At 43.5% G+C, this 23,337-nt stretch overlaps 1 protein-coding gene across 24 annotated transcripts in view; it reads left to right on the top strand.

Annotated features, from left to right (window-relative positions):
• The window catches only part of NEK11 (NIMA related kinase 11), a 281,142-nt gene that overhangs the window by 159,133 nt on the left and 98,672 nt on the right, over positions 1 to 23,337 (top strand). For all 24 annotated transcript variants that reach the window (XM_045037604.1, XM_045037603.1, XM_045037600.1 and 21 more), the window contains one exon: positions 6,098 to 6,258. In XM_045037604.1, coding sequence (XP_044893539.1) covers positions 6,098 to 6,258 — 161 coding nt within the window. The remainder of the gene's footprint in view (positions 1 to 6,097; positions 6,259 to 23,337) is intronic.

The raw sequence follows: 23,337 nt of genomic DNA, 5'->3' as shown, positions 1-23,337 counted from the left end.
GAAGGGCATGTCTGGGCAGCTGCCTGCCGCGAGATCCCCTCCTCACCCCCAGCTGCCCCACCACAGCTGACATAGAGAACATCCTCTCTTTAGGAGGAGATGCTTTCCCCGAGATGGTAGGAATAATGAGAACCATTTTAAAAATATCTTGTGGAGGGGCGCCTGGGTGGCTCAGTTGGTTGGGCTTCCAACTTCAGCTCAGGTCATGATCTCACGGCTTATGAGTTCAAGCCCCACGTGGGGCTCTGTGCTGACAGCTCAGAGCCTGGAGCCTGCTTCCAATTCTGTGCCTCCCTCTTTCTCTCTACCCGTCTCCCACTCATGCTCTGTCTCTCTCTTCTCAAAAATAAATAAAAACATTGAAAAAAGTTGTTTAAAAAAAAATACCTTGCGGGTATTGTTGACTTCCGAGGAGAAGGGGCAGAAAAGTGGTGAGTGAATCCGTTGGATTTCCCAAGTCACAGGTCACTTGGTCACCAATCAGTTCTGACACTATTGGAGGAAAAAATCTTTATGTCCCCCACTGCCCTTTTCCTGCCCTTCCCCAAAACAAAGATTAGGAAATTCTTTGCATGAAATTTGAAACTGCTTATCTCTTAGAGGTGTAGGCATTCATTTGTTGGACAGGAAGCTTTGAGTTTGGAGTGTCTGCTTTGAAAAGGCAAAAGATTTCTAGATCTGAAGAGAAACCAGAGCATCCTGGAGTGTCTGCTTTGAGCCATGGGTTTGAGAAATCGTGGGGAACAGGACCTTCTTGGCTCCTGCCTCCCAAGAGCTTATCAACTGGGGATATCTGTAGAAGCTCTTTTTATTTGAGCAGAAAGTGCCAGTCATTGTGCGAAATTAGCGGTTCTCAAATTTAGGCTTGCATCAGGATCCCCCTGGAGGGCTTATTAAAATGCAGATTGCTGGACACTTCCTTCAGTTTCTGATTCAGCAAGTCTGGGAAGCCTGAGAATTTGCTTTTCTAGTAATATCCCAGGTGATGTTGTTGCTGCTCTTCTGGGGAACACCGTTTGAGAACCATTGTGCTAAACTCATGACATGCATTTACTCAAGACATACAGATGGTTAGAATCATTCAGCGTGGTGGTAGGTGCACAGGCTGAGATATTCCTTCCACATCACTAAGTTCCTCTAAAGGAAATGAGGCTTTGACTTTAGGCAAAGTTCTTATGTTATTACTTCTTTTAAAAAAATTCTTAAAAAGTAAAAAATAAATTCTTTAGTGCATTTTTTCTTTAATTTTTTTTCAACGTTTATTTATTTTTGGGACAGAGAGAAACAGAGCATGAACAGGGGAGGGGCAGAGAGAGAGGGAGACACAGAATTGGAAACAGGCTTCAGGCTCCGAGCCATTAGCCCAGAGCCTGACGCGGGGCTCGAACTCACGGACCGCGAGATCGTGACCTGGCTGAAGTCGGACGCTTAACCGACTGCGCCACCCAGGCGCCCCTCTTTAGTGCATTTTTATGATCATTTGAGAAGTTTAAAGGGCTGGTACAATAATAGATGAAGTATCAGGGAAATTCTCATTCAACAATTACACCTGTGTGTCACTTTCTCCTTGAAGGTCCTGTAAGGTAGAGCAATGGTTCTCCAAGATGCGGCAGCAGCATCATGTAGACTTCTTGCCACCCCCCCCCCAAACCCCTGCCCAGACCACCAGTTTTTTAATCTGAAACACTGGGCATGGGGCCAGGAATCTGTTTTAACAGGCCTCCACGCAATCCCAGTGCACCCTCCAGTTTGAGCACATCTGAGGTTGAAGGTAGTGACAGTTGGGCTGAGTCTGAGGGAGAGCCCTTGGCATTCAATATTCCCAGCTCCTTTCAGACACTTTACCAGGATGACTAAGTGTTTCAGTTTTCCCATCTCCTAAGTGGAAAGCCTATCCCTTGTCCAACATCTTTCAGAGCGATGGGGGAAGACAATCACACCTTTTATCCATGACGTGGTTTTACTAACGAAGACGAACGCTCCTAGCTAACCATGAAATAGCACCAATTCGGTGGAAAAAAGATAGGATTCAGGTTATTTGTGTTCTGGTCTAGTGTCCACCCTGCATACAGCTCTGTGACTTTCAATTGGTTATTAGCCTGCCTGAGCTTCACTTTCATTATCCAAAAAAATGATAAAAATGTCCTGGTCTAACTTGAATAACTGTTGCAATGATTAAATGGGATAATGGATGTGAATGTGCTTTTGCAAACTGTAAAGTGTGTTAACTTTGGACTGCTCACTCACAGCTTTGTTCTTCTCCATCAGTAAAAATGAGAAGAGTGCCTTACAACTCCACAGAGATCGTGACAGCTAATGGTACAACAATTTGAACTCTTCTAAAGTAAAGCTTATGTCTTCATTTTTTTGGTCTATAACATATAAGGTTGGAAGATGTAGTCTTCCATATTCTATTATAGTGCTTCTATATAATAATATATGATAGTACTTGTATTTGAATTAGTCACATCCTATAGCAACAGTTTGGACGTTGTGCCCCAGACCAGCATCCCCAGCATCCCCTGGCAACCTGTTCAAAATGCACATTTTCAGGCCTCACCCCAGACCTACTGAATCAGCAAGTGGGTGGGGCCTAGTGATCTGTGTTTTAACAGGCCCTGCAGGTGGTCCTGATATTCACTTAAGTCTTAGAGAAAGGGATTTATTAGGGTCTTAATTGAAGGGTCTGGCAAAGAGCCTCCTTTTCATGGAACAGGGTGATTGCTTCTCTTTTTCTCCAGCACGGATCTGTAACAACTGTGCCCAAGTTCAGGCAGCCACAACTGGATTCTTTCATAAACACACTGTCGCTGCCCACCCAGCCTAGTAGAGATCTGGAATGCCGCTCCAGTGCATCTGCTATGAGGCTGACTTCAGGGTGTGAGGAAATTAAAGCTATTTATCACAGACCATTTTCCCTCAATGACAGGAGAAATGAGCCTTAGCCTAACAAGGCTTCCAATTGGGCCTGCATAAGAAAAACACACAGCTTGACAAACACAGTTTGAGCAGACTTACATTTCTTTTGACTTTTCCTTTTGAAAATGATCTCTTTTCTGAGCTGTACCAAGATAGTGGTGCTCGTTTAAGAAATACTGGAGATGAATTCATCCCCGTCTGCTTTATGACTTAGGCACAAGTGGCAGGAGGGCACTTTCCTCCTTACCATTTCTTTCCTTCCTCTGCTTCCTGGGAGGGATCCTTGGTAAGAGAGGGAATCTTTCCTCTAAAACCAAGATTCTGTGCACAAGGAGTCATGTTATGGGAGGTGGGGCTCAGTATTTATCAAGAGAACCGTTTGGCTGTGGGATTTGGCCTTTTGCCTTATTACCCATTTGAGTTGGGTACAGTATGGATTTTGAGAAGTGATTCTATTTTGTGTATATATTTGTGATTGTCCAATATTTCTGTTTCTTCCTGGTGTTGTGTATTACAAGCAAAATGTGTACAGAGTTTTATGGTAAATGTTAGTAATGACATTTACTGGGTACATAATATGCATGGTGCTTTGCATCCATTATACTATTTAATGTTCTCAACAATTCTAAGAGATGGGCATTATCATCTCCATTTTACAGATGAGAAAGCTGAAGGGCAGGAATAGAGCTGGTATAGAGCTGATATTAAAGCCTTGATTTAAATGCAGCTCTGTTTTGATTCCAAAGCCAGCATTCTAAACCAGTGTTTTTCAAATTGTGTGGTGAGAAATCAACAAGTTGCAACTAGCATTTAAAACAGTTTTCTTGGGGCGCCTGGGTGGCGCAGTCAGTTAAGCGTCCGACTTCAGCCAGGTCACGATCTCGCGGTCCGGGAGTTCGAGCCCCGCGTCGGGCTCTGGGCTGATGGCTCAGAGCCTGGAGCCTGTTTCCGATTCTGTGTCTCCCTCTCTCTCTGCCCCTCGCCCGTTCATGCTCTGTCTCTCTCTGTCCCAAAAATAAATAAACGTTGAAAAAAAAAAAAAAACAGTTTTCTTGAATAGAACGTGAAAGACCAGAATTGTCATATTTAGTAAGGGTAAATGTGGATGCATGAAACTTTCATTTCAACTACAAATATATTTATGTTCATACACAAATATAAGCACATTTCTGGGTACTGGGAAACAATGTAAATGATATTCGTATTGTGTCACAGTCAAATTTGAAAGCAAATATTCTGGCCTAACGTGGAGGAGATGAGGAGTAGAGGGAAAGAAAGAGAAAAATAGGAATAAATAAATGAACGAATAACTGTCAAAGAGACAGAGAGCCTCTGGGGGGAGAGGGAGAGGAAATAGGAGGAGGTGGGAAGAAGAAGACAGAGTGGACAAGTCTGTGAAAAAGATGCAAAGATGGAGGGAGAGGGGGAGGGGGAGGAACAGAGGTGGGAAGTCGTGTGGTCCTGTCCACCATTCCATTCAGTGAGAAATGCCCCTACTTGAGGACAAAACTAGAGACTTGAATTATCTACTTGGGAGCTATTAGTTTTCATATACTTATCTTGCTCATATATTTCATATATGCTTCATCTACTCCTCAAGCCATTCTGAGTGTGAGTTGAGTCAAGATTTTTATAAAACATGGCTCCCATATACAAATAATCTATTTCATTTGCTGCTCAACAGAAAACCAGTGATCTAAAGGGAAAACAGGCTGTGTTGGAGTTACCAGAAGTATGGGAGCCCCAGTGTGCCCCTTCCTAAGGAATTGGCAAAGACAGTTTTTCAATATATGTAATTTTTGTATTTTGAGTTAATTTTGAGGTCATGGCACTGGCCTCTTGTGTTTTATGGGAAACCATAGTTAGCGAAGATTTTAAAGTACCCCGCTGTCAGACTATCAGGGAACTCTACCTCTACTAAGTATCCTACTTCCAGAGGATTCTGGAATCACTTAATGAAAAGTCCATTTTTACAGATGTGGAAATTGAGTGAACATTTTATAAAGCTTCCCTGTATACAGTGGTTTCATAAGAATCATATTACTGAATCTTCCCAGCTGCCCTGCCAGGTTACCCTTATGCCAGTTTTACTGGAGAAATTGGAGCTCAATAAGTTCAAATGCCTTGTCTAGGTTCTCCTGTAAGAGGCAGTAGAGCCGGATTCCAACCTGATTCTCTGATGCCAAATTCCATATTCCCCCCCCACCAAGAAACACAGAGTAGCAACAGTGGGTTGAAAAACAGTGCTGTTTGTTATGATTTAGAAGAATTTATTTAGAAGAATTATTTTGTTTATAAATCAGACAATGGTGCAGAGCCTAAAATGCCCATGGTTTTAATATGGTGGGGTGTCACTCTGTAATTTGCTCCTTTCCCTGAGCACATTTCCCTATTTCTAGGCCTTCATTACTAAATTGGAGTTGATATCACTATGTTTTTTTGTGATCCAGTCTTGGCCTTTCTTGGTTGAAAACCATTATAAACACCGATCATATTTTTAGTTAGAATTAACATTTCATCATGTAACTTAGGTAGTCACTTCTTGGCATCAACTTAAGTGAGTGATCCTTCCTTTTTAAAAACAATAAATGCCACATATAGATGTAAGTAAGCAGGGTCCCAGAGTGAACGCCATTTCAAAAGCCTTCATAGCCTATTAAAAAAGAACCATAATGTTTTCCCCAGCTTGCCAAAATGCCATTCCTGTATATCCTATGCATCTTACCTGGTCTCACCACTTATTCTTTAAAAAAGAAATTCCCAGGAAGAGTGCTGTCATAGTTCTACTCCAGCTGCCTCTGCAGAAGTTTTGTGTGGGTGTATAAGAGAGCCCTGCAGGCAAGGCATCTCATCCTGCTTCTGCTCCTACATCCCCTCCTTTGTAATAAAGATTTATGCCTCCAAGAGATCATTTCTTCTTGTTTCATGGCTTTATTCTTCCACCTTCAAAATATGGTTGCTGGTAGAGTCATTCCTCCTTTCCTTTACGGGTTTAATTTTGCTGAGTATTTATTACATTCAACCAGATACTTTCAGGAAGCTAAGATTCAGCTCTACCCTCCTGAGAGCTTTATCAGCACAAACATAATATACATCTCTGGGAAAATATAGGAGATCCTAGATTTGTTACAATTTTAATGACTGGTAGGACTTGATTGCTGTTTATTCTTTATTTCAGACATCCCAGAAGACCCGATTGTGGCTGAAGAATATTATGCTGATGCATTTGATTCCTGTTCTGAAGAAAGTGAGGAGGAGGAAGAAGAAATAGTGTTCTCAGGACCGGAGGAAGAGGTTAAGGATGAAGGACCCCAGCCTGCTTACAGAACAATCCAACAGGTATATGCTGCTCCCCAGTGGATATAGTGGAACTGTCCGAGGTACCGATCAGGCTGTGACTTCCCAGAGGGTCCAGGAAGTCTTAGAACCTGAAGTGGGAGATGGGGACTGGGATTTGTTACAAAGGTGCCATGTGATGGGTCTTTATTTCCAAGGTTCAGGGGAAGGCAGGGCCCCATGGAATTCTTAGAATCTGCTGTGGACCATGTTGATTAGGGAAGGGCTAGAGTACCCAGTACTTAAGCAGGTGGGAAGATGATATGTACTACACTGAGGAGCACCCTATATACAGCTGTTGAATAAAGAATGCAAGTGTTTCTTTAGCAGAGAGAAGGGGATTTTTTTAAAATATACTCTTCTGGGGGCAACTTTTCTTTGGCTCAGGTCATGATCTCACAGCTCATGGGTTCAAGCCTCACATTGGGCTCTGTGCTGACAGGTCTGAGCCTGGAGCCTGCTTTGCATTCTGTGTCTCCCTCTCTCTGTCCTTCCCTTGCTCAGGCTCTTTCTCTCCCTCTCTCCCAAAAATAAATGAACATTAAAAAAATAAGTATATATATATATATATTTATGTATATATAAATTTATACACACACATACACACACACACACACACACACACACACACATGCATACTTTTCTGCCTGGTTATAAGATTTTTGAGTCATGTCCTAGCACACAAATTAGTTCTGGAGTTGAGGCCCAGAGATCCTTGGCTCAGGGGATGATCTTTCTGGCCAGTCCCAGCCTTTGTGGGCCCATCCTTACATAAAGCGCTGGAGTCTCTCAGTGTTCACAGATCTCCTTAATGGGCAAGACTAAGCTCCGTTGCGTCATAGGCTAAGAAACATCCCTGGCATGTGATTTCTCTGTTGGGTGTCTACAAGAGAGTGAAAAGCAAAAGTATGTGACGAGAAAGCGGATTACTTTGGGCAACTTATGCTCATATACTTTATTTTCTTCTTAGGCCATAACATGTTAACCTTTCCAGTCCCAAGCTTTCTTAAGGTACAAAAGGTTTTTAATAACTGGGAACCATTAAGCTACTGAAATAGAAGTCAATCAGGGAGTACATGTGGCAATGGAAACTTAAGTCAGCAAGATTAATTGAAGTTTGTATATAATCTATTCAACACTTTTTAATGAAGACTAAGCAATCCATCATAATATTCAATAAATAAGACCAACAAGAAATGATTTATGTATTAAAAAAAAGGGAGCACCTGTGTGGTTCAGTCAGTTAAGTCCGACTCTGGCTCAGGTCAGTTAAGTCTGACTTTGGTGGGTTCAAGCCCCGCATCAGGCTCTGTGCTGATAGCTCAGAGCCTGGAGCCCGATTCAGATTCTGTCTTTCTCTCTCTCTGCCCCTCCCCCACTCACATTCTGTCTCTGTCTCTCTCTCTAAAATAAATAAACATTAAAAAAGAAAAGAAAAGAAAAGGAGAGAGAGGCACGGAGAAGGGAACCAGAAGGGTGTGGATCTGAGGTTAAGAAGAGAAAGGGACGAGAGAAAGAGAAGGAGAAAGAGAAAGTATGAGCAAGAGAAATTAAGAACAAATACATGAAAAGACAAGCAAATGAATGTTGAGAAAAATATAGTCAAGGCAGACAGTGATTCAGCATGTCAAAATAAAAATTACTCTCCTTATACTATTTCCCCATTTCCAATGGACTCTGGTGACCAAGTAGCACCTAAGACCACAAAATGAAAATTCAATTTCCATGTTCTTCTGTGCCACTGTCCTAAGCAACTGAGGCAAATATATTTTTTTTAAGTTTTATTTATGTAAGTAATATCTGCACCTGACATGGGGCTCGAACTGATGACCCTGAGATCAAGAGCTGCACACTCTTCCTACGGAGCCAGCCAGGTGCCCTGAGAGACAAATGTTACAATATTATAGAACCATAATTCGGTGCCTATGGTTGCAAAACACATCCATTTTTGCCCAGAGCATTGAGTGGCAAAATTTTAGCTACTAGTATTATTACTTTAAAATGCTTTTTTAATAGTATAAAACTGATTCAGAAGATCACATGAATAAAATGTACAGCAAACACCACCCAGGTCAGGAAATAGAACTTTAGTAGCCACTCTAGAAGTCCCATCTTTGGCATAATTGTGGGAACACAGGGTTGGAAATCAAAGTGCCTGTAGATGAGACTAGCCTTTGTTAACCTACAGGTTGTGTGACCTTGTGCAAACAAAATTTCACTGTGCCTCAGTTTTCTAATCTGTAAGGTGGGAGAGAGAGACGAATGGTTCCTACCGCATAGAGTAGTTTGGGAGTTAAATGAAGCAATCGATATAGATTACTTAAAATAGTGTCTATATTGAAATAATAATGAAGCAATTAATAATGAGATATTAGCTATTATTATGATGAAGTTACCCAGCCATCTTGTGTTTTTTTAATGATATTTCCAAAACTGTTTAATGTTAGAGTGAGATTTTACAACTGTAATATTAAAAAAAAAATCCCTTCTTTTTATTTCTTAAGGCTAATGATAAATATAGGCCAGCAGTTTTGCTCTCTGGGCTGCACATCTGTCACATGTGATATGATAGTTGAAATTCTCTCCACACGGTGAAGCATTAGAAAAAGCAGAATGATCTCCTTGGAATGATACCACAGGGGTAGAGAAACAGATACAGGCTAAGCTTTGTGAATTGATTTTAAATCTATAAGGACAAGATGCTGAGGCCTCTCACATACATGTTGGTATTTTGTCTCACAAAACCCTGTCAGGTAGTTATTCTTATTTCTGCTTTTCAGATGAGGAAACCGAGTCTCCAAGAGAAGCAACTTGCCCATGGCCACACAGCTAGGGAAGGCTCAGAACCAGGCACAGGCCCAAGTCTGTCATGTCCTCAAGCCAGTATTTTTTTCTGGTACAAAAGGTGTATCAACCTAGAATTAGAGATAGGTAACTACAATCCCTTTTGTTTTGCCTAGTAGTTTGAAATAATTTCCCCCTCCTGAAAGGTGGTGAGTGTAGGGTTGTGATGGCTGTCTCCTCTGCCCTTTCTAGGTTATTTTATTAGCAACACACAAATTATAGTTACAGAAGTCCATGCCGAAACCCAGTCACCGTTGGCTGTGTAGACTGGGTGAAACCTGCAGGCCTCGCTGGGATTTTCCTCTTCTGCCCTCTCCCCGGTCTCACCCTTGACTCAAGTGTGTCCAGGGTCTGCCTAGGTGATTATTGTGCCCAAGGCTTTTATGTGACTAATCAGATCAAAGTTGATTTTCCTTCCTTCGGAGGCAGCAAAAGCCTCACAGTTTGTGTTTGATGGAAGAAGTGCTTTCAAAAAGAAAGATAGGCACGGGCTTCATTGGGATTGATTGCTGAGTCCCTTGCGCCACCCGTGACAATCTTTTTAAGCAGCAGCATCTCCAAAGCAGTTTTATTAAGCACCTAATTGCTGTTGATCGTCAGTTGCTTCTCTGCTGCTTTCAGCAGAACATCAACAGCACCTTTATCACAAACCATTATCATGCCGTTGATAGCTGCTCTGTGAAGTCTGTGGTCGCTGAATCAGAACCAGCCTCATAGGTCTCAGGAGAACGGAGTTTATAGCTGTCATCATCACAGGGTTTTCAACAGTATTTGTGGAACCTGTCACTGAAAAGGGTTTTGCTCTAATGGACATGCTTTAGGGCTGCAGATTGATGGGTGTGTTCAGAGACCCTTATGTGTTTCCCTTGCTGCCTTGACCATCATTTCCCTCGGTAAGACTAATCAATGTCCCCTGTGCACCAGGAATCCACACGCTAGGTAGACCATAATGACTTCACACAGAACTCCCCTGGGAAAGGCTCTGTTGTTTAATGAAGGTAGCTTTCATCAATACTTGTTTTAAGAAGGCTCTTAGGACCACGGTGTTTGTTCTTGCCAAGACGAAGGGCTGTGGAGGCCCATTTTTCCAGCTAATTCTGTAGCTGTCACCAAATCCTCTAGTGGTTTTGAAATTCTCTCCACACAGTGAAGCATTAGAAAGAGCAGAATGTTCTTCTTGGAATAGTGCCACAGGGGCAGAGAAATGGATACAGGCTAGGCAAGGCCTAAGAGTCTACTGAGGACTCTTGGATCAGGTCATCATGAGAATATGTACCTCTACAAGTGTCTTCTGTTAGTGAAGTTATTAGTTTTATCAAATCCAATTGGTATTATAACACTAACACCTAACATCTCTAGAACCTTTATTCTATGCCCTGTACGTTATACGTTGTGTCAGGTCAGGTCCTCTGGGAAGCGGATGACAAGACAGAATTGGGGAGAGCCTCAAACCACAATGCTGGTCTGCATCTTTGAGGGTAAGGATGGAAGGGAAAGAAGGACTGGATGGCATTGTCAGCGTGCAGGGCAATTGATAGGAGAGCCCCAGAGCAGAGACTGCCCTGCCCATCAGAGGAAACCAAACCGGGCAGGAACGGCCTGCCTCTGGTATCCCCAAGCTCGAACGGGCTGGGAGCTGCCGAGCAAGAGTGGATCCTGAGGGGCAGTGGCCGGGGGTGGTCAGCTGACTCCACAGCTTCACTGTCAGCAGGCTGGCTCTTGAAGAGAAATGGAAATGCTGCCCCCCACCCCACCCCCCACTGTCACAGCCACTTCTCGCAAAGGCCCTCTGATGCATGTGTTGTAGTGCAACTACGTCAAACTGGCTGGAATTCAAGAAAAGGTGAAGGTGAGAAGGTGAGGGTGAGGAAACAGGGAGGGTGAGAGAAAGGAAGAGAGTGTGCATTAGTGATTTCAGGCAGTTCTGCCTGACATTTGAACCAAAAAGTGGGTGTCCCCGATGGAGAAAGAGAGCTGAGAGCTATAAATCCACTCTCCCACTGCCTCTCAGGGCCCGTGTGTATCAGATGGAAAATATCTTGGTGCTTTGAATTATTGTCCTAGACTCACAGTATTTAAAACTACTGTTCTTCATAATCTGCAGTTCCTAAGTGCAGCTCAACTATTTCATTTGGTGCTCTAAAAGAAACAGCACATTTTGTCAGTAATTCATTACCATATTAAGCACTGACTTTAAAACTCATGTTCCCTGAGGGGCGTCTGGGTGGCTCGGTCAGTTAAGCGTCTGACTTCAGCTCAGGCCATGATCTCACTCCTTGTGAATTCGAGCTCCGCATCGGGCTCTGTGCTAACAGCCCAGAACCCGGACCCTGCTTCAGATCCTGTGTCTCCCTCTCTCTCTCCCCCAACCCCACTCATGGTCTTTCTCTGTCTCAAAAGTAAACATTAAAAAAATTTAAACAAACAAAAAACTCATGTCCCTTGAAAGATGAGACTGCTGTGAGATCCTCACTCTGCCCAAGGGGAAACTGAGGCATAGCAAAGCGAAGTAACTTCTCCAAGGCCACACAGTTAGCAAGAGAGCTGCCCAGGCTGACACATTGTTAAGCCACTCCCTTATACAGTTTTCTCCCGGCACAACAATTTAGTTATAGCAATTATAATCCTTCTTCCGTGATGATTGAATGAACATCATCATGGAGGCGAGGGAATAGCTGAGGGGCCACTGCATATCTGACCTGTTTTACCAAACAGAATTACTGAGCTGTGCACAAAGGAAAATTGATACTAAGAAAAGTGTTGAATTGTGAAAATTGAAACCAAAAAGGAGCCTGCCTCCCAAATCTGTTGTGGGATACAGATCTCTGTCCTCCTCCTATCTTCTTGTTTGTTTGTTTGTTTGTTTTAATAGAAGATGCCAGAGCTCTTGAGTCCAGACTGTAGGGCTGATTTCACTGCTATTTTGCATGCCTTGATTAATTTACCTTCATGGGTGGGAGGAAACAGTTTTGGTCTTGAATTGACCTTAGATGGCATCAGTTCTAAGAAACAGCTGGCCCCACTATTTAGTCATCTCTCCATCAGCATCCCCCTGGCCCATGTCCCAGGCTATAAAGCAGCCACCCTTGCTGAGGTGTTAGTGGACTTTGATGGGACAGTTTCCACCCCTGCTTCTATTCCAGCCCTCATTTCCATCATAGCTGCTCTCCCTCCCCTCTCTACCATTTCTTGTCCAGGATAAAGCATAGTTCATTGCTGGTCAGACAGGGACCAGCAACACCTTGCTCTGGGACATAGCTTTGCAGAAGGCCTTCAGTCCCTAACCTTTTACATTAGATCCACTGTCGTGTTGAGGATCACACCTACACTTTTTGCCCCAATCCCAAAGAATGGAGGAAGAAGAAGGAAGGCGATAGGGTGGATAAAGACAAAGCCACACTAGGCAGGAGTGTAATGAGTCTGTGCACTCCTTTCAGCATCGGTGGTGGGAGCCCCCGCTTGCCTCCACCACCTCCTTGTTGGCGGCTGAGCAGAGGTCCACAGCAGCTGGGAGAGCAAGGGGACAGCAGTAACCCACACCGTGCTCTGCCGTGCTGCTCCTGGAGCTGGGGGTGAGTGTGGTGGAGTGGTGTAATCTGGGTTTTACAGAGCTGGTAAGCCTACTCGGAATGGCACCTTTGGGGCTTTCCTCTCCAGCAAACCCCCACCCACTGTGCCAACACCAATTCCTGTGTCCATAGCTATCATCTGACCTCAGGTGCCCTAACCATACAGGGTATAAGAGAGTCTGCAAAGAATAGGAAGTTCCTCCGAAACAGCCCTTGCAAGCAAGGAGCCCATCCTTGTGATTCAATTATACAGAGAAGTTTAATCTTATTTTCTGAATATTTTATTCATCTGGGAAGAGAGAGTGAACACCGTTTCATGGTGTGTAGTCTAGGAGGAAAGGAGTGTGACACATCTGAGACGTTGTCAGAGGGACTGTCCTTTCTATGTAACCTGCTAATCTGGAAGCTCATGGGTCCACACCATGCCAGAGAAAACAATAATCATTCTTAATAAATCGGAGCCAGCCTAGCAGCATGTCTGGTGCCGTGCTGAGTCTTATACGTGCCTTATCCCATTTTATAGTCACACACACATTATGGAATGAACATCTTCCATCTCACCTTACAACTGAGGGTGAAACAGAAAGAAAGAATAACTAATTTGACCTAGGTCACCCGGTCTATTGACAGAGCTGGAATTCAAACCAGCAAATATTCCTTGTCAACTAGACATTTGAGCTGCATATAGAACTGGATGTAGAAGTTAGTAAAGGAGAGGAAAAAAAGACACCTAGGACATAAGGGACAGTTCCAAAAGGTGTGAACACATGACCAGGTGATTTTAAATCATGTTGGAAACAGAGGGCCAAGTTTTCCACTTACTCTGTGAGGTTTATGTAGGAATAAAGCTAGAACTGGAGTCAAAAATCGTAACTAACCTGCAATAAAGAACTATGTGTTGCAAGGGCTACCTTTTGCAACATGAACCAATAAATGTTCCTTAAATTGCAGGACTTTCTTCCCTAGACTATTGGGCATGTGGCGTGAAAAGAGAAAAACAGTTCATTGAGAACAAGTGAGCTGTTGGGAGGGAGTGGGTGGACTGGGGGCAGGCCCCTCTGCAACTGCTGCCTCTCGAGAAATGGATCACAGCAAAGGTACCAGCCTCCCCGGCTCCTGAAAAATTCATTGCCCAAGTTTCTGGCTGGGCACCGTGATGCCACTCCAATGGCCTTACTTTCTCTTCTCTTCTCTCCATCCTTTACATTTCCAAACTAGAATCCAAAATGTCTTAAGAGTCCTGTATTGGATACCTATGAATGTCTGTGACCCGAATGTAACCCCACAGGTACCAACTTGCTGTGAACCTGGGCATTAATACGAGACAGCTGCAGTGAGAAGGTTTTAATAATGCAAAGTAAACAAGGCATTAGCAGTGAAATGCGGACACATTGACAGTCACGTTTCGGTGACTCTGAATTCAGTGACAGAGGCGGTTAGTGTTACAGGAGCCGGAGGGGCTTGTTTGCAGTTTGAGTTTTGCAGATGTGGCTCTGTGCTCCCTTCACTACACACACTTGGAGACCTTTTATCCTTGACAGAAGGCGACCATTGGCAGTGAGATAGGAGTGAAGACGTCAGCTTCCAGATTCCAGGGCAGGCTCCATGAAGGTGCCATCCGCTCTGTCCTATGGCTTTGTACTAAACGGCACCCTCTGTCCTCCTATGAATTATGAATGCAAATAAGCGAGGGCTTGCCTTCTAATGAGATGAAAGCAAGATGTGAAAGGTACATCTGAGTGTGCAGAAAATGGATAAGGTCACCTTGAGGTGTTTCGGTGTCCATAACTTAGTGACATTTTTCAGGATATGGTGGATATAGTTTGTAAGAGAGTAGACAGTAGCTTAGTAAAGCAACTCGCAGGAAAGAACGCGGGTGGGTTGTTGCTTGGATCATTCATTTACACATCGCACGCCTGAGTGTTCTAGGCACTGGGTATGAGGCAATGAACAAAAGAGACACAATGCCGCCTTCATGGACATCCCACTCAGTGCTGTGTATTTACAGAGTACCCACAGGCTGTCTGTCAGCTCTCAGATGTGTCTTCCATCCTTGAGTTTTGTCTCCCCACAACTCCACATTCACATACCTGGTGTTCCTGGAAACGGGGTTAGGTATCATGTGGACTTCTAATAGACACCCTGAACTAAGCACGTCCCAAAGTGAGCTAATGTACCCCAGCCCCAGTCCAGATCGGCTCCTCCTGAGTCAGCCTTGACTCATGTCCTTTCACTCAAATTCCACATCCAGTCCAGAAGCAAAACCTGCTGGCTCAATGTTTAGAATATGATCACCTCTACTTCTGCGGCCAGAGCCACCATCACCTCCCCAGTGTATGATTGCCATAGCTTCTAACTGACCTCCCAGTAACCCTCCTTCTCTCCACCCCATACTTCACTCAAAGTAAAAGGCACAGTCTGTTCAAAATGACCTTGCAGCATCCGTCATTGCCCATGGAAGAGCCTCTCCTTTCCATCACTGGGAGAATCACTCTCACCCATCCCCCTTCAGTCATATTAGCCTCTTTCCTATTTCTGGAACACACCAAGCATGTTTCTGCCGTTGAAAGCCTAGAATGCCCCCCCCCCGCCCCAGATACACAAATTATTTTGCTCCCTCTTTACCTTCAAGTCTGTGTTTCTATGTCATCATATTGGGGAGAACTCAGACTACTTATAGAAAATAGCACTTGCTGGCCTGAGAAGTCCTGCCCTTTCCCTGCTTTCTTGTCCTCCATAGGTCTTTTCATCATCTGACCTACAACTGTTTATTTGCTTATTCATTTATGGCCTGTTTCCCCCACTAGAATGGAAGCTAGTAGGGCAAAGATTCTGTTTGTATCACTGCTGCATTCCCAGCACCTTGAACAGCGCTTGGCATGGAGCAAATACTGAGCAGATGTTGTGGAATCAATGGATGAGTGAATGTCTGCCAGTGAACAGTCTAGTGATACAGGTAGCCAGCAAGCCAGCATGCATACAGCTGGGGCAATGAGGAAAGGAAGAAGTGGAAATGATGGAGTAAATGGGCTCTGGGGGGAAGGGCGGGGATGCCCACTGAGGGGGGGTGTCAGGTAGAATTCTAGAATGGACTTTCCAGCTGTGACCTGAAGGACAGAAAAAGCCAGCCCCTCAATGTAAGGGAACAGAGCTGGGACAGTCTCAGAGAGGAGGAAGGGTATGTAGGAAGGCCCAGGGTCATGAAAGGGCTTGGCAAGTTTGAGAAATTTCATAGCGAGCAAGAAGATCGATGTTAGTTGGAGAGGTCAGGCTAACAGTACCTACATCATGAAGGTCTTGTGAGGAGAGTGGATTTTATTTTAAGTGCAAGGCCAATCTAGTGAAGGGCAACTGAAGTAAAGTCTTTTTTTTTTTCAAGTTTATTTATTTACTTTGAGAGAGAGAGAACATGAACAGAGAAGGGGCAGAGAGGATCAGAGGATCCCAAGCAGGCTTCATGCCGTCAGTGCAGAGCCCAACATGGGGCTCAGTCCCAAGAACCGTGAGATCATGACCTGCTCCGAAATCAAGAGTCGGACACTTAACTGACTGAGCCACCCAGGCACCCCAGTAAAGTCTTAAAATGAATCGATGGCAGTAGAAATCAGCACAACAGTAGCAGTGGAAGGTTGGGGGTTGGCTGGAAGGAGGCATGAGGGAAATTCCAGGAATGACAGAGGTGTTCTTTATCTTATTTGGGGTGGTGGCTACACGAGTGTATACATTTTCTAACACTTAGCCAATAGTACACTTGAGATCTGGGCATTTCCCTGCATGCAAATCTTACCTTGATAAAAATAATACATCATCAACAAAGTCATCAAGACAAGAAAAACTACCCCCCCCCCAAAAAAAAACTACAACAGAATTGTGATATTCATACATATATAATGACACTTGTAAGTCAGCCTGTCTCAAGGCTGCTTCTTCGGCAGTCTGTGGCCCGGGCATGACTTTGCAGCTTTGGGGAGGTCCCAGGTACGCTCAAATGAGGTGTCTTAGGGAAAAAATGAGTCCGGAATGACTGAGCATGAGTGGGCAAAGGGGTTCTGTATGGTTTAGTTTCACCCTGTGGAATGACTGACAAGAGGTGACCAAGAGGTAAAAGAAACCAGCCCCTTCACACCCTCACAGCCGCTGACATAGGGACCCTTGAGTGGGAGGATGTGCCCCAGGGTCTGAGTGAGATGAGGCCGAGCTCCCCTCTGTGGCTGGAGCTGTAAGGGAAGGTTATGGCCACTTTGTACATCCATTTACAGAGCTCTGTTTCGGATCGTTCCCCCGACAGAAATGGTGTCGGGCCTGGCCACACACCATGTAGGTATCCATTCCCATTTATCCTGGGCAGCCTTCAGCCCCTGGAGACATAAGACACTTCACAGCTGTGAAACTGTTCATGTCTGTGCTGCTATCTGCTGAGCCTTCTCTGGATATGCCTTGGGGAGTCAGCATAGCCCACCCGCTGGCGGAGGGCTGACGGTGCTAGATGCCGACAGATGGTGGAGTTTTCGCCACCACAAGGTGTAGGCGCAGACCAAGAACCCTCTGGGACGTTCTTGAGAATGCCTAAAGATAGATATACAATTGCTCAGGGCTCCTGGTGCCCAAACTGAGCCCTTATCCCAAAATACGATCTTCTGACAGCTAGTTGCCTTTCATTCATTCATTTGTTCATTCATTCACTCATTCAGAATTCATTCCAAGAAGGGCACAACATTGTGAACTTGTTTCCATTTTACTGATACAACTGCTAGATCCGATTGATCGATCTGTCTATCTTCAGCTTCAAAGAGAACTGTGTAAATTGTTTTCATTTACCTAACTTTGTAACTAACGCCTCTCTTCTTCAACTGCTCAAGTTCCAGACTTGTGTAACACTTCTTTTATTTTTTTTCCAATATATGAAATTTATTGTCAAATTGGTTTCCATACAACACTCAGTGCTCATCCCAAAAGGTGCCCTCCTCAATACCTATCACCCACCCCCCCCTCCCTCCCACCCCCCATCAACCCTCAGTTTGTTCTCAGTTTTTAAGAGTATCTTATGCTTTGGCTCTCTCCCTGTAACATTTCTTTTAAATAAGTGCTTTGTTTCTTTTTAGCCAACTTGCAATTCTTTTTCTCTCACTTAATGAGAGGAAGACATTCATGGTGGTGGGGTGGGGAGTGGCGGAGTGAAGGACACAGCGTCTTTATGTCTCTGCCTTCCTCTCTTTGGGCTCCTTCCTCTGCAGTGTCTTCTTCATCCAGATAAAGGTCAAATGTCCTTAGACTTTGGACAACAAACCTCATGGGCCTAGGACTCTCTGTGAGGGGGTTCTTATTGCTTTGTTCCCTCAGGGGAATAAGTGACTATCCACGATAGCTTGAGAAGCAAATTGCTTCAGAAAGAGATTTCTTCAACTGCATTATCCATTCCAACAATTTGACCAGGAAGTTAAGCTGGTTCACTCCAAGATGCTGAGCCATATTGGCTGTGTACCAAAAAAACATTTTTGAGCATTTTGTTTAACAAACATATATTACAATTAATATGTGCCAGGCATGGATCTATGCATTTTACAGATGCTAACATTTAATCCTCCCAACAACCCATTTTACAGATGGGGAAATGGAGGCATGGATAGGTTAAGTAATTTGCTCAAGACACAAGACTGGCAAATGGCAAGGCCATATTTAAACTCAGGCAGGCTTGTTTCAGAGTCCATGCTCTTAACCACTAGGCTGTGCCCCTCTCCCTTGGTCCATTCTGTAGAGCCTCAGCTTTGTGCCAGTGGCCAAAGGATTTTGGATAAATCCTAAGTCCTGCTTCATTCCACCCAGTCTGGCCACTGGGATCAGACTCCACTTGAGAGGGATTGGTTTAAGATGAATATGCAATCCATTGTGGCCAAAAAGTGTGAGGATATATTTTCTTGTAGAAGAGGGGGCCTGCGAATGCATGGAAAGTAACATACTTGTGCTCTTTGTTTAAGCCAGTTTATGTAGGTTTTTCGTTAGTTGTAGCTGAAACTGTCCTAGGTAATATAGATGCTAAATTAAGATTCTTTTTCTTTTTCTAGCAAGAATATTGGCATAGAGATATGGTGGTGTAGTTATTGGATTATATTTTTCAAAACAGCTTCTTGTCAACTTTCAAGTAAAAGTTTGAGTTTCAAGGAGCAAAGCAATGCTTGTGATATGCACAGCTGACAGTATCTGGGGCTTTCCTCTAGCACTAATTATGAAAATGTAAGATGCCCTGTAGTTCTGGTTTGATATATACCTTGTAACTATGTTTTGACTACCTTGTCCTGTTATTGAGTATCCATATGCAAACGTTATTAAGAATTTGGTCCGGGGCGCCTGGGTGGCTCAGTCGGTTGAGGGTCCGACTTCAGCTCAGGTCACGATCTCGCGGTCCGTGAGTTCGAGCCCTGCGTCAGGCTCTGGGCTGATGGCTCAGAGCCTGGAGCCTGTTTCCGATTCTGTGTCTCCCTCTCTCTCTGCCCCTCCCCCGTTCATGCTGTCTCAAAAATAAATAAATGTTAAAAAAATTAAAAAAAAAAAAAAAGAATTTGGTCCATTGCATCTACCAGAGTATTAGATCCCAACAAAATAATGCTCATAGAAAGTCTTCTTCCTGTAAAGGAAAACTACTTTTTCTACACCACTGAATTCTTTATGGTTGGGAGATTTTTATGTTTTCCAGGAGTCATACTTCTCTAATTATATCAATTATATCAATTATATCAATAGTAAGTTGACTAGGGAAACAACAAGTGGTTGACAATGATAGGGTGTTTTGTTTTGTTTTATTTTTTTACAGCCCAAAGAAAGGTTTCAGAACATTAAAAAAGTGTTAACTCAAAGCTAACATTTAAATGAACTTTTGGGGACGTCTGGGTGGCTCAGTTGGTTAAGCATCTGACCTCGGCTCAGGTTATGATCTCACAGTTCGTGAGTTTGAGACCCGCGTTGTGCTCTATGCTGACAGCTCAGAGCCTGGAGCCTGCTTTGGATTCTGTGTCTCCTTCTCTCTGCCCCTTCCCTGCTTGCACTCTGTCTCTCTCTCTCAAAAATAAATTTAAAAGTTAAATTAACTTTTAATTTCCAGTGTATGCAAGAGTCAAAATATTAAAGTGTCTGACACTGAGCACTTCAGTGATTCTTTTGAGTTTTGCCACTCTCTAATTCATCATGAAAATATCTAGTACCATACTTTCCACACCAAAGTTCCGCATGTATTTCTTGAATGAAAATAAGAGTAAAGGGGGAGATTTTGCTACTGTTTTAAACATATATTATAATGTGTCTAATATATTAATATCTGTGGTTTCAATGTAAGTTCTATGGTTATACACCACCCCCCCCCCCCGCATATACATATATATGTTTGGACACACACATCCCACTATCCTAAATGTCAGGAAAGAAAAGGCATCATGTTCTTGCAGCCATGCAGGGAAGGTGAAATGTCTTACTCTTAGTACTTAAATAGTTCTCCCTCATGGAGATGACTTTAGAGTTGTGAGCTACATCTACATTGTGGTCAATTAAAACTATAAACTCAGCTACTCTGGAATAGAACACAACAAATATGATGCCATGTGATTCCATGTAAGCACAGTGGGGTTTTGCCCTCCAGGGGATATTTGGAAATGTCTAATGGTGTGTTTAATTGTCACAACCTGGGATGAGGGAGGGTACTAGTAGTGGGTGGAGGACAGGGATACTGCTAAACACCCTAAGTGCACACCAGGGTCCCCCACACAAGGAATTACCAAGCCCAACATGTCAATAGCGCTGTAGTCAGAAAGTCTTGAGTTAGCAAAATAGGTGCTCATGGCATTTCTTCCCAGCTTAAAGTAACATTCACACTAATTGAATAAAAGAGAATTCTCTGAGGCAGATAGACCTTTCTAGAACAATCCTCGTGGCCCGCTCATTACAGAAGTCTACCTGAACTCAATGTCCATAACATTCATGTTGGTTAAAGTTTGCTCTTGAAATTGTGGTCCGTGGACCAGCAGCATCAGCAGCTACTGAGAGCTTGTTAAAATGCATAATCTCAGCCCTACACCGGACCTACTGAATCAGAGTCTACATTCTTAACCAGATCCCTGGATGATTCCTACACACAGTGAAATTTGAGAATCATCGGGTAAGAGGACTATGTATCTACTGAATAAAAAAAGAACAGCTAGTTGCTTCCCAGACACTCATTGGCTGCTTTAATGACATTAACTCTGAGAACAGTCAGCCACAAATGTTTGCAGACCTCATCTCCAAAGCTGATAGGCCAAGAGCTCCATTTGCTAAGAATACAAAACAAGATTGGAAAGCCTCTCTATCAGAAGTGTGAGGTAGAAATTGCCCCGTGCAACAGTTTCCTGTTAATTGTTTTCCCATTGCCCCTTTTAGGCTTTTCTCCACGGGTCAGCAATTAAAAGGAGAGTGAGATGGTAGCTAGTTTACTGTGGTGATCACTTTGTAATGTATATAAATGTTGAATCACTATGTTGTACACTTGAAACGAATATAATATTGTATGTCTACTACACTTCAGTTTTTTTCCAGTATATGAAATTTATTGTCAGATTGGTTTCCATACAACACCCAGTGCTCATCCCAGCAGGTGCCCTCCTCAATACCCATCACCCACCCTCCCCTCCCTCCCACCCCCCATCAACCCTCAGTTTGCTCTCAGTTTTTTTTTTTTTTAATTTTTTTTTTCAACGTTTATTTATTTTTGGGACAGAGAGAGACAGAGCATGAACGGGGGAGGGGCAGAGAGAGAGGGAGACACAGAATCGGAAACAGGCTCCAGGCTCTGAGCCGTCAGCCCAGAGCCCGACGCGGGGCTCGAACTCACGGACCGCGAGATCGTGACCTGGCTGAAGTCGGACACTTAACCGACTGCGCCACCCAGGCGCCCCTGCTCTCAGTTTTTAAGAGTCTCTTATGCTTTGGCTCTCTCCCACTCTAACCTCTTTTTTTTTACACTTCAATTTTAAAAAAGGGGGAGAGTGAGAAATTAATTGAAGCACATTGAATTTTAATACTCAAATTAACACAGGATTTGATACAGGTCTGCCATCACCAAATATGAGTTCCTGATTCTGGAAATACTTTTCTAGTTTAATCCTAAAACCCTTTGGGTAACTGTGACCTATGTTTGTAAAGTTAAAGTATAAAACCCTTTCAGTTAATCTATGCAGAGGAAGAAAAGCAAAACTGTGCTCCATCCTTTTTCTAGAAGTGGCTCCAGAATCTAAAGAATCCTGGTTCTAATGTGAAGTGGCAGGATGTAAATAACTACATGCAGATATCTACTAGCTGAAATGCTAGTTCTTGCTAACTGTTTTAAGTAAAGAGATTTGAGGGCAATGGTGGGAAAGTGGCATTATTTTTTAATCTCAAAGAACTAAAGAAATTCTTTAATTGAAAAATTAAAGGCATTAGTAAAGATAACTAACCAATCTTTCCTCCAATGAAGAGGAGCTTATTATGTATAACAGAAGAGAGGTTCTCGTAGTAGAAAATTTTACTTGAACAAAAGAGTAAGGACAGGAAGCTTGCAGAAGTCCCAGGACTAAATTCGGTAAAGACGCTTGGGGATCCTAGAATGTATGAACTAACACAGGAGGCTCTGTTAATCTATTTGTTCACATGAGGATTTCCCAAAGTATGTTCCTGCAATTTTCACAGAATGAACTGGCTTTCATGGGCAATTAGGTTTGGGAAATACTGTGTTAAACAAGATTTTAAATCTTTACTAGAGAGCTTTTCAGAGCTTTCAATATGTTCATGAAAGTTGTGAATCTCCAAGATATCATACACAGTATTTCTGAGACGTATTTTCATAGATTCCTTTTAAAAAGTTCTAGGGGCACCTGGGTGGCTAAGTCATTCGGGTGTCTGACTTCAGCTCAGGTCATGATCTCATGGTTTGTGAGTTCAAGCCCCACATAAGGCTCTGTGCTGACAGCTCAGAACCTGGAGCCTGCTTCCGATTCTGTGTCTCCCTCTCTCTCTGCCCATTCCCCACTCATGCTCTGTCTCTGTCTCTGTCTCTCTGTCTAAAATAAATAAACTTTAAATAAAAATTTTAAAGTTCTTTGGCTCATACTTTGGTAAATATCAGCAAATGTTTCGTAACAGTAGCAGCAGGGATAGTTTTGTAGACTGAGTTGATGAGGGATAGTTTTCTTGAGGCCACAATAGATGAATCTGTGACCCAGGGAGTAAAGGTTCCGGTTCCTCAAGGGTCACAGGGTCTGTAGGATGAGTAACATGAGGCTTGCTACAATGTGGAATTGGGAAGAATAGTGAGCCAGCCCCAGGAAGAACCAACCATGAAATGAGGAAAGCCTGAGAGACTAATGAGCAGAAAGCTAAATTTGGGATGAGCAGTTCTAAACCTGACACTCAAATGCTCCATGTGAGGCTTTTATCCCTTAACAGTTACACATCCCACAGTGCCCAGTGGTGTGGACCCTGTGGTGGCAAGGCTGTGGCCCACAGTGGGGTCATCTTTGGAAACCACATGCCTCATTTGGGGACATTCGGAAGGTAGCAACAGGAAGTTTCCCAGAAGGCTCACGAGAAGGATTTCACCAAAGGAAGCTCCAGTTTGGGGACAGCCTGTCAGGTCATATCTGTCTCTGGGGTCAGCTCAGAAGGAGTC

This window comes from Felis catus, chromosome C2, assembly GCF_018350175.1.
Source record: "Felis catus isolate Fca126 chromosome C2, F.catus_Fca126_mat1.0, whole genome shotgun sequence".
Classification (NCBI taxonomy): domain Eukaryota; kingdom Metazoa; phylum Chordata; class Mammalia; order Carnivora; family Felidae; genus Felis; species Felis catus.
This window is presented reverse-complemented; position numbering and strand designations above follow the sequence as displayed.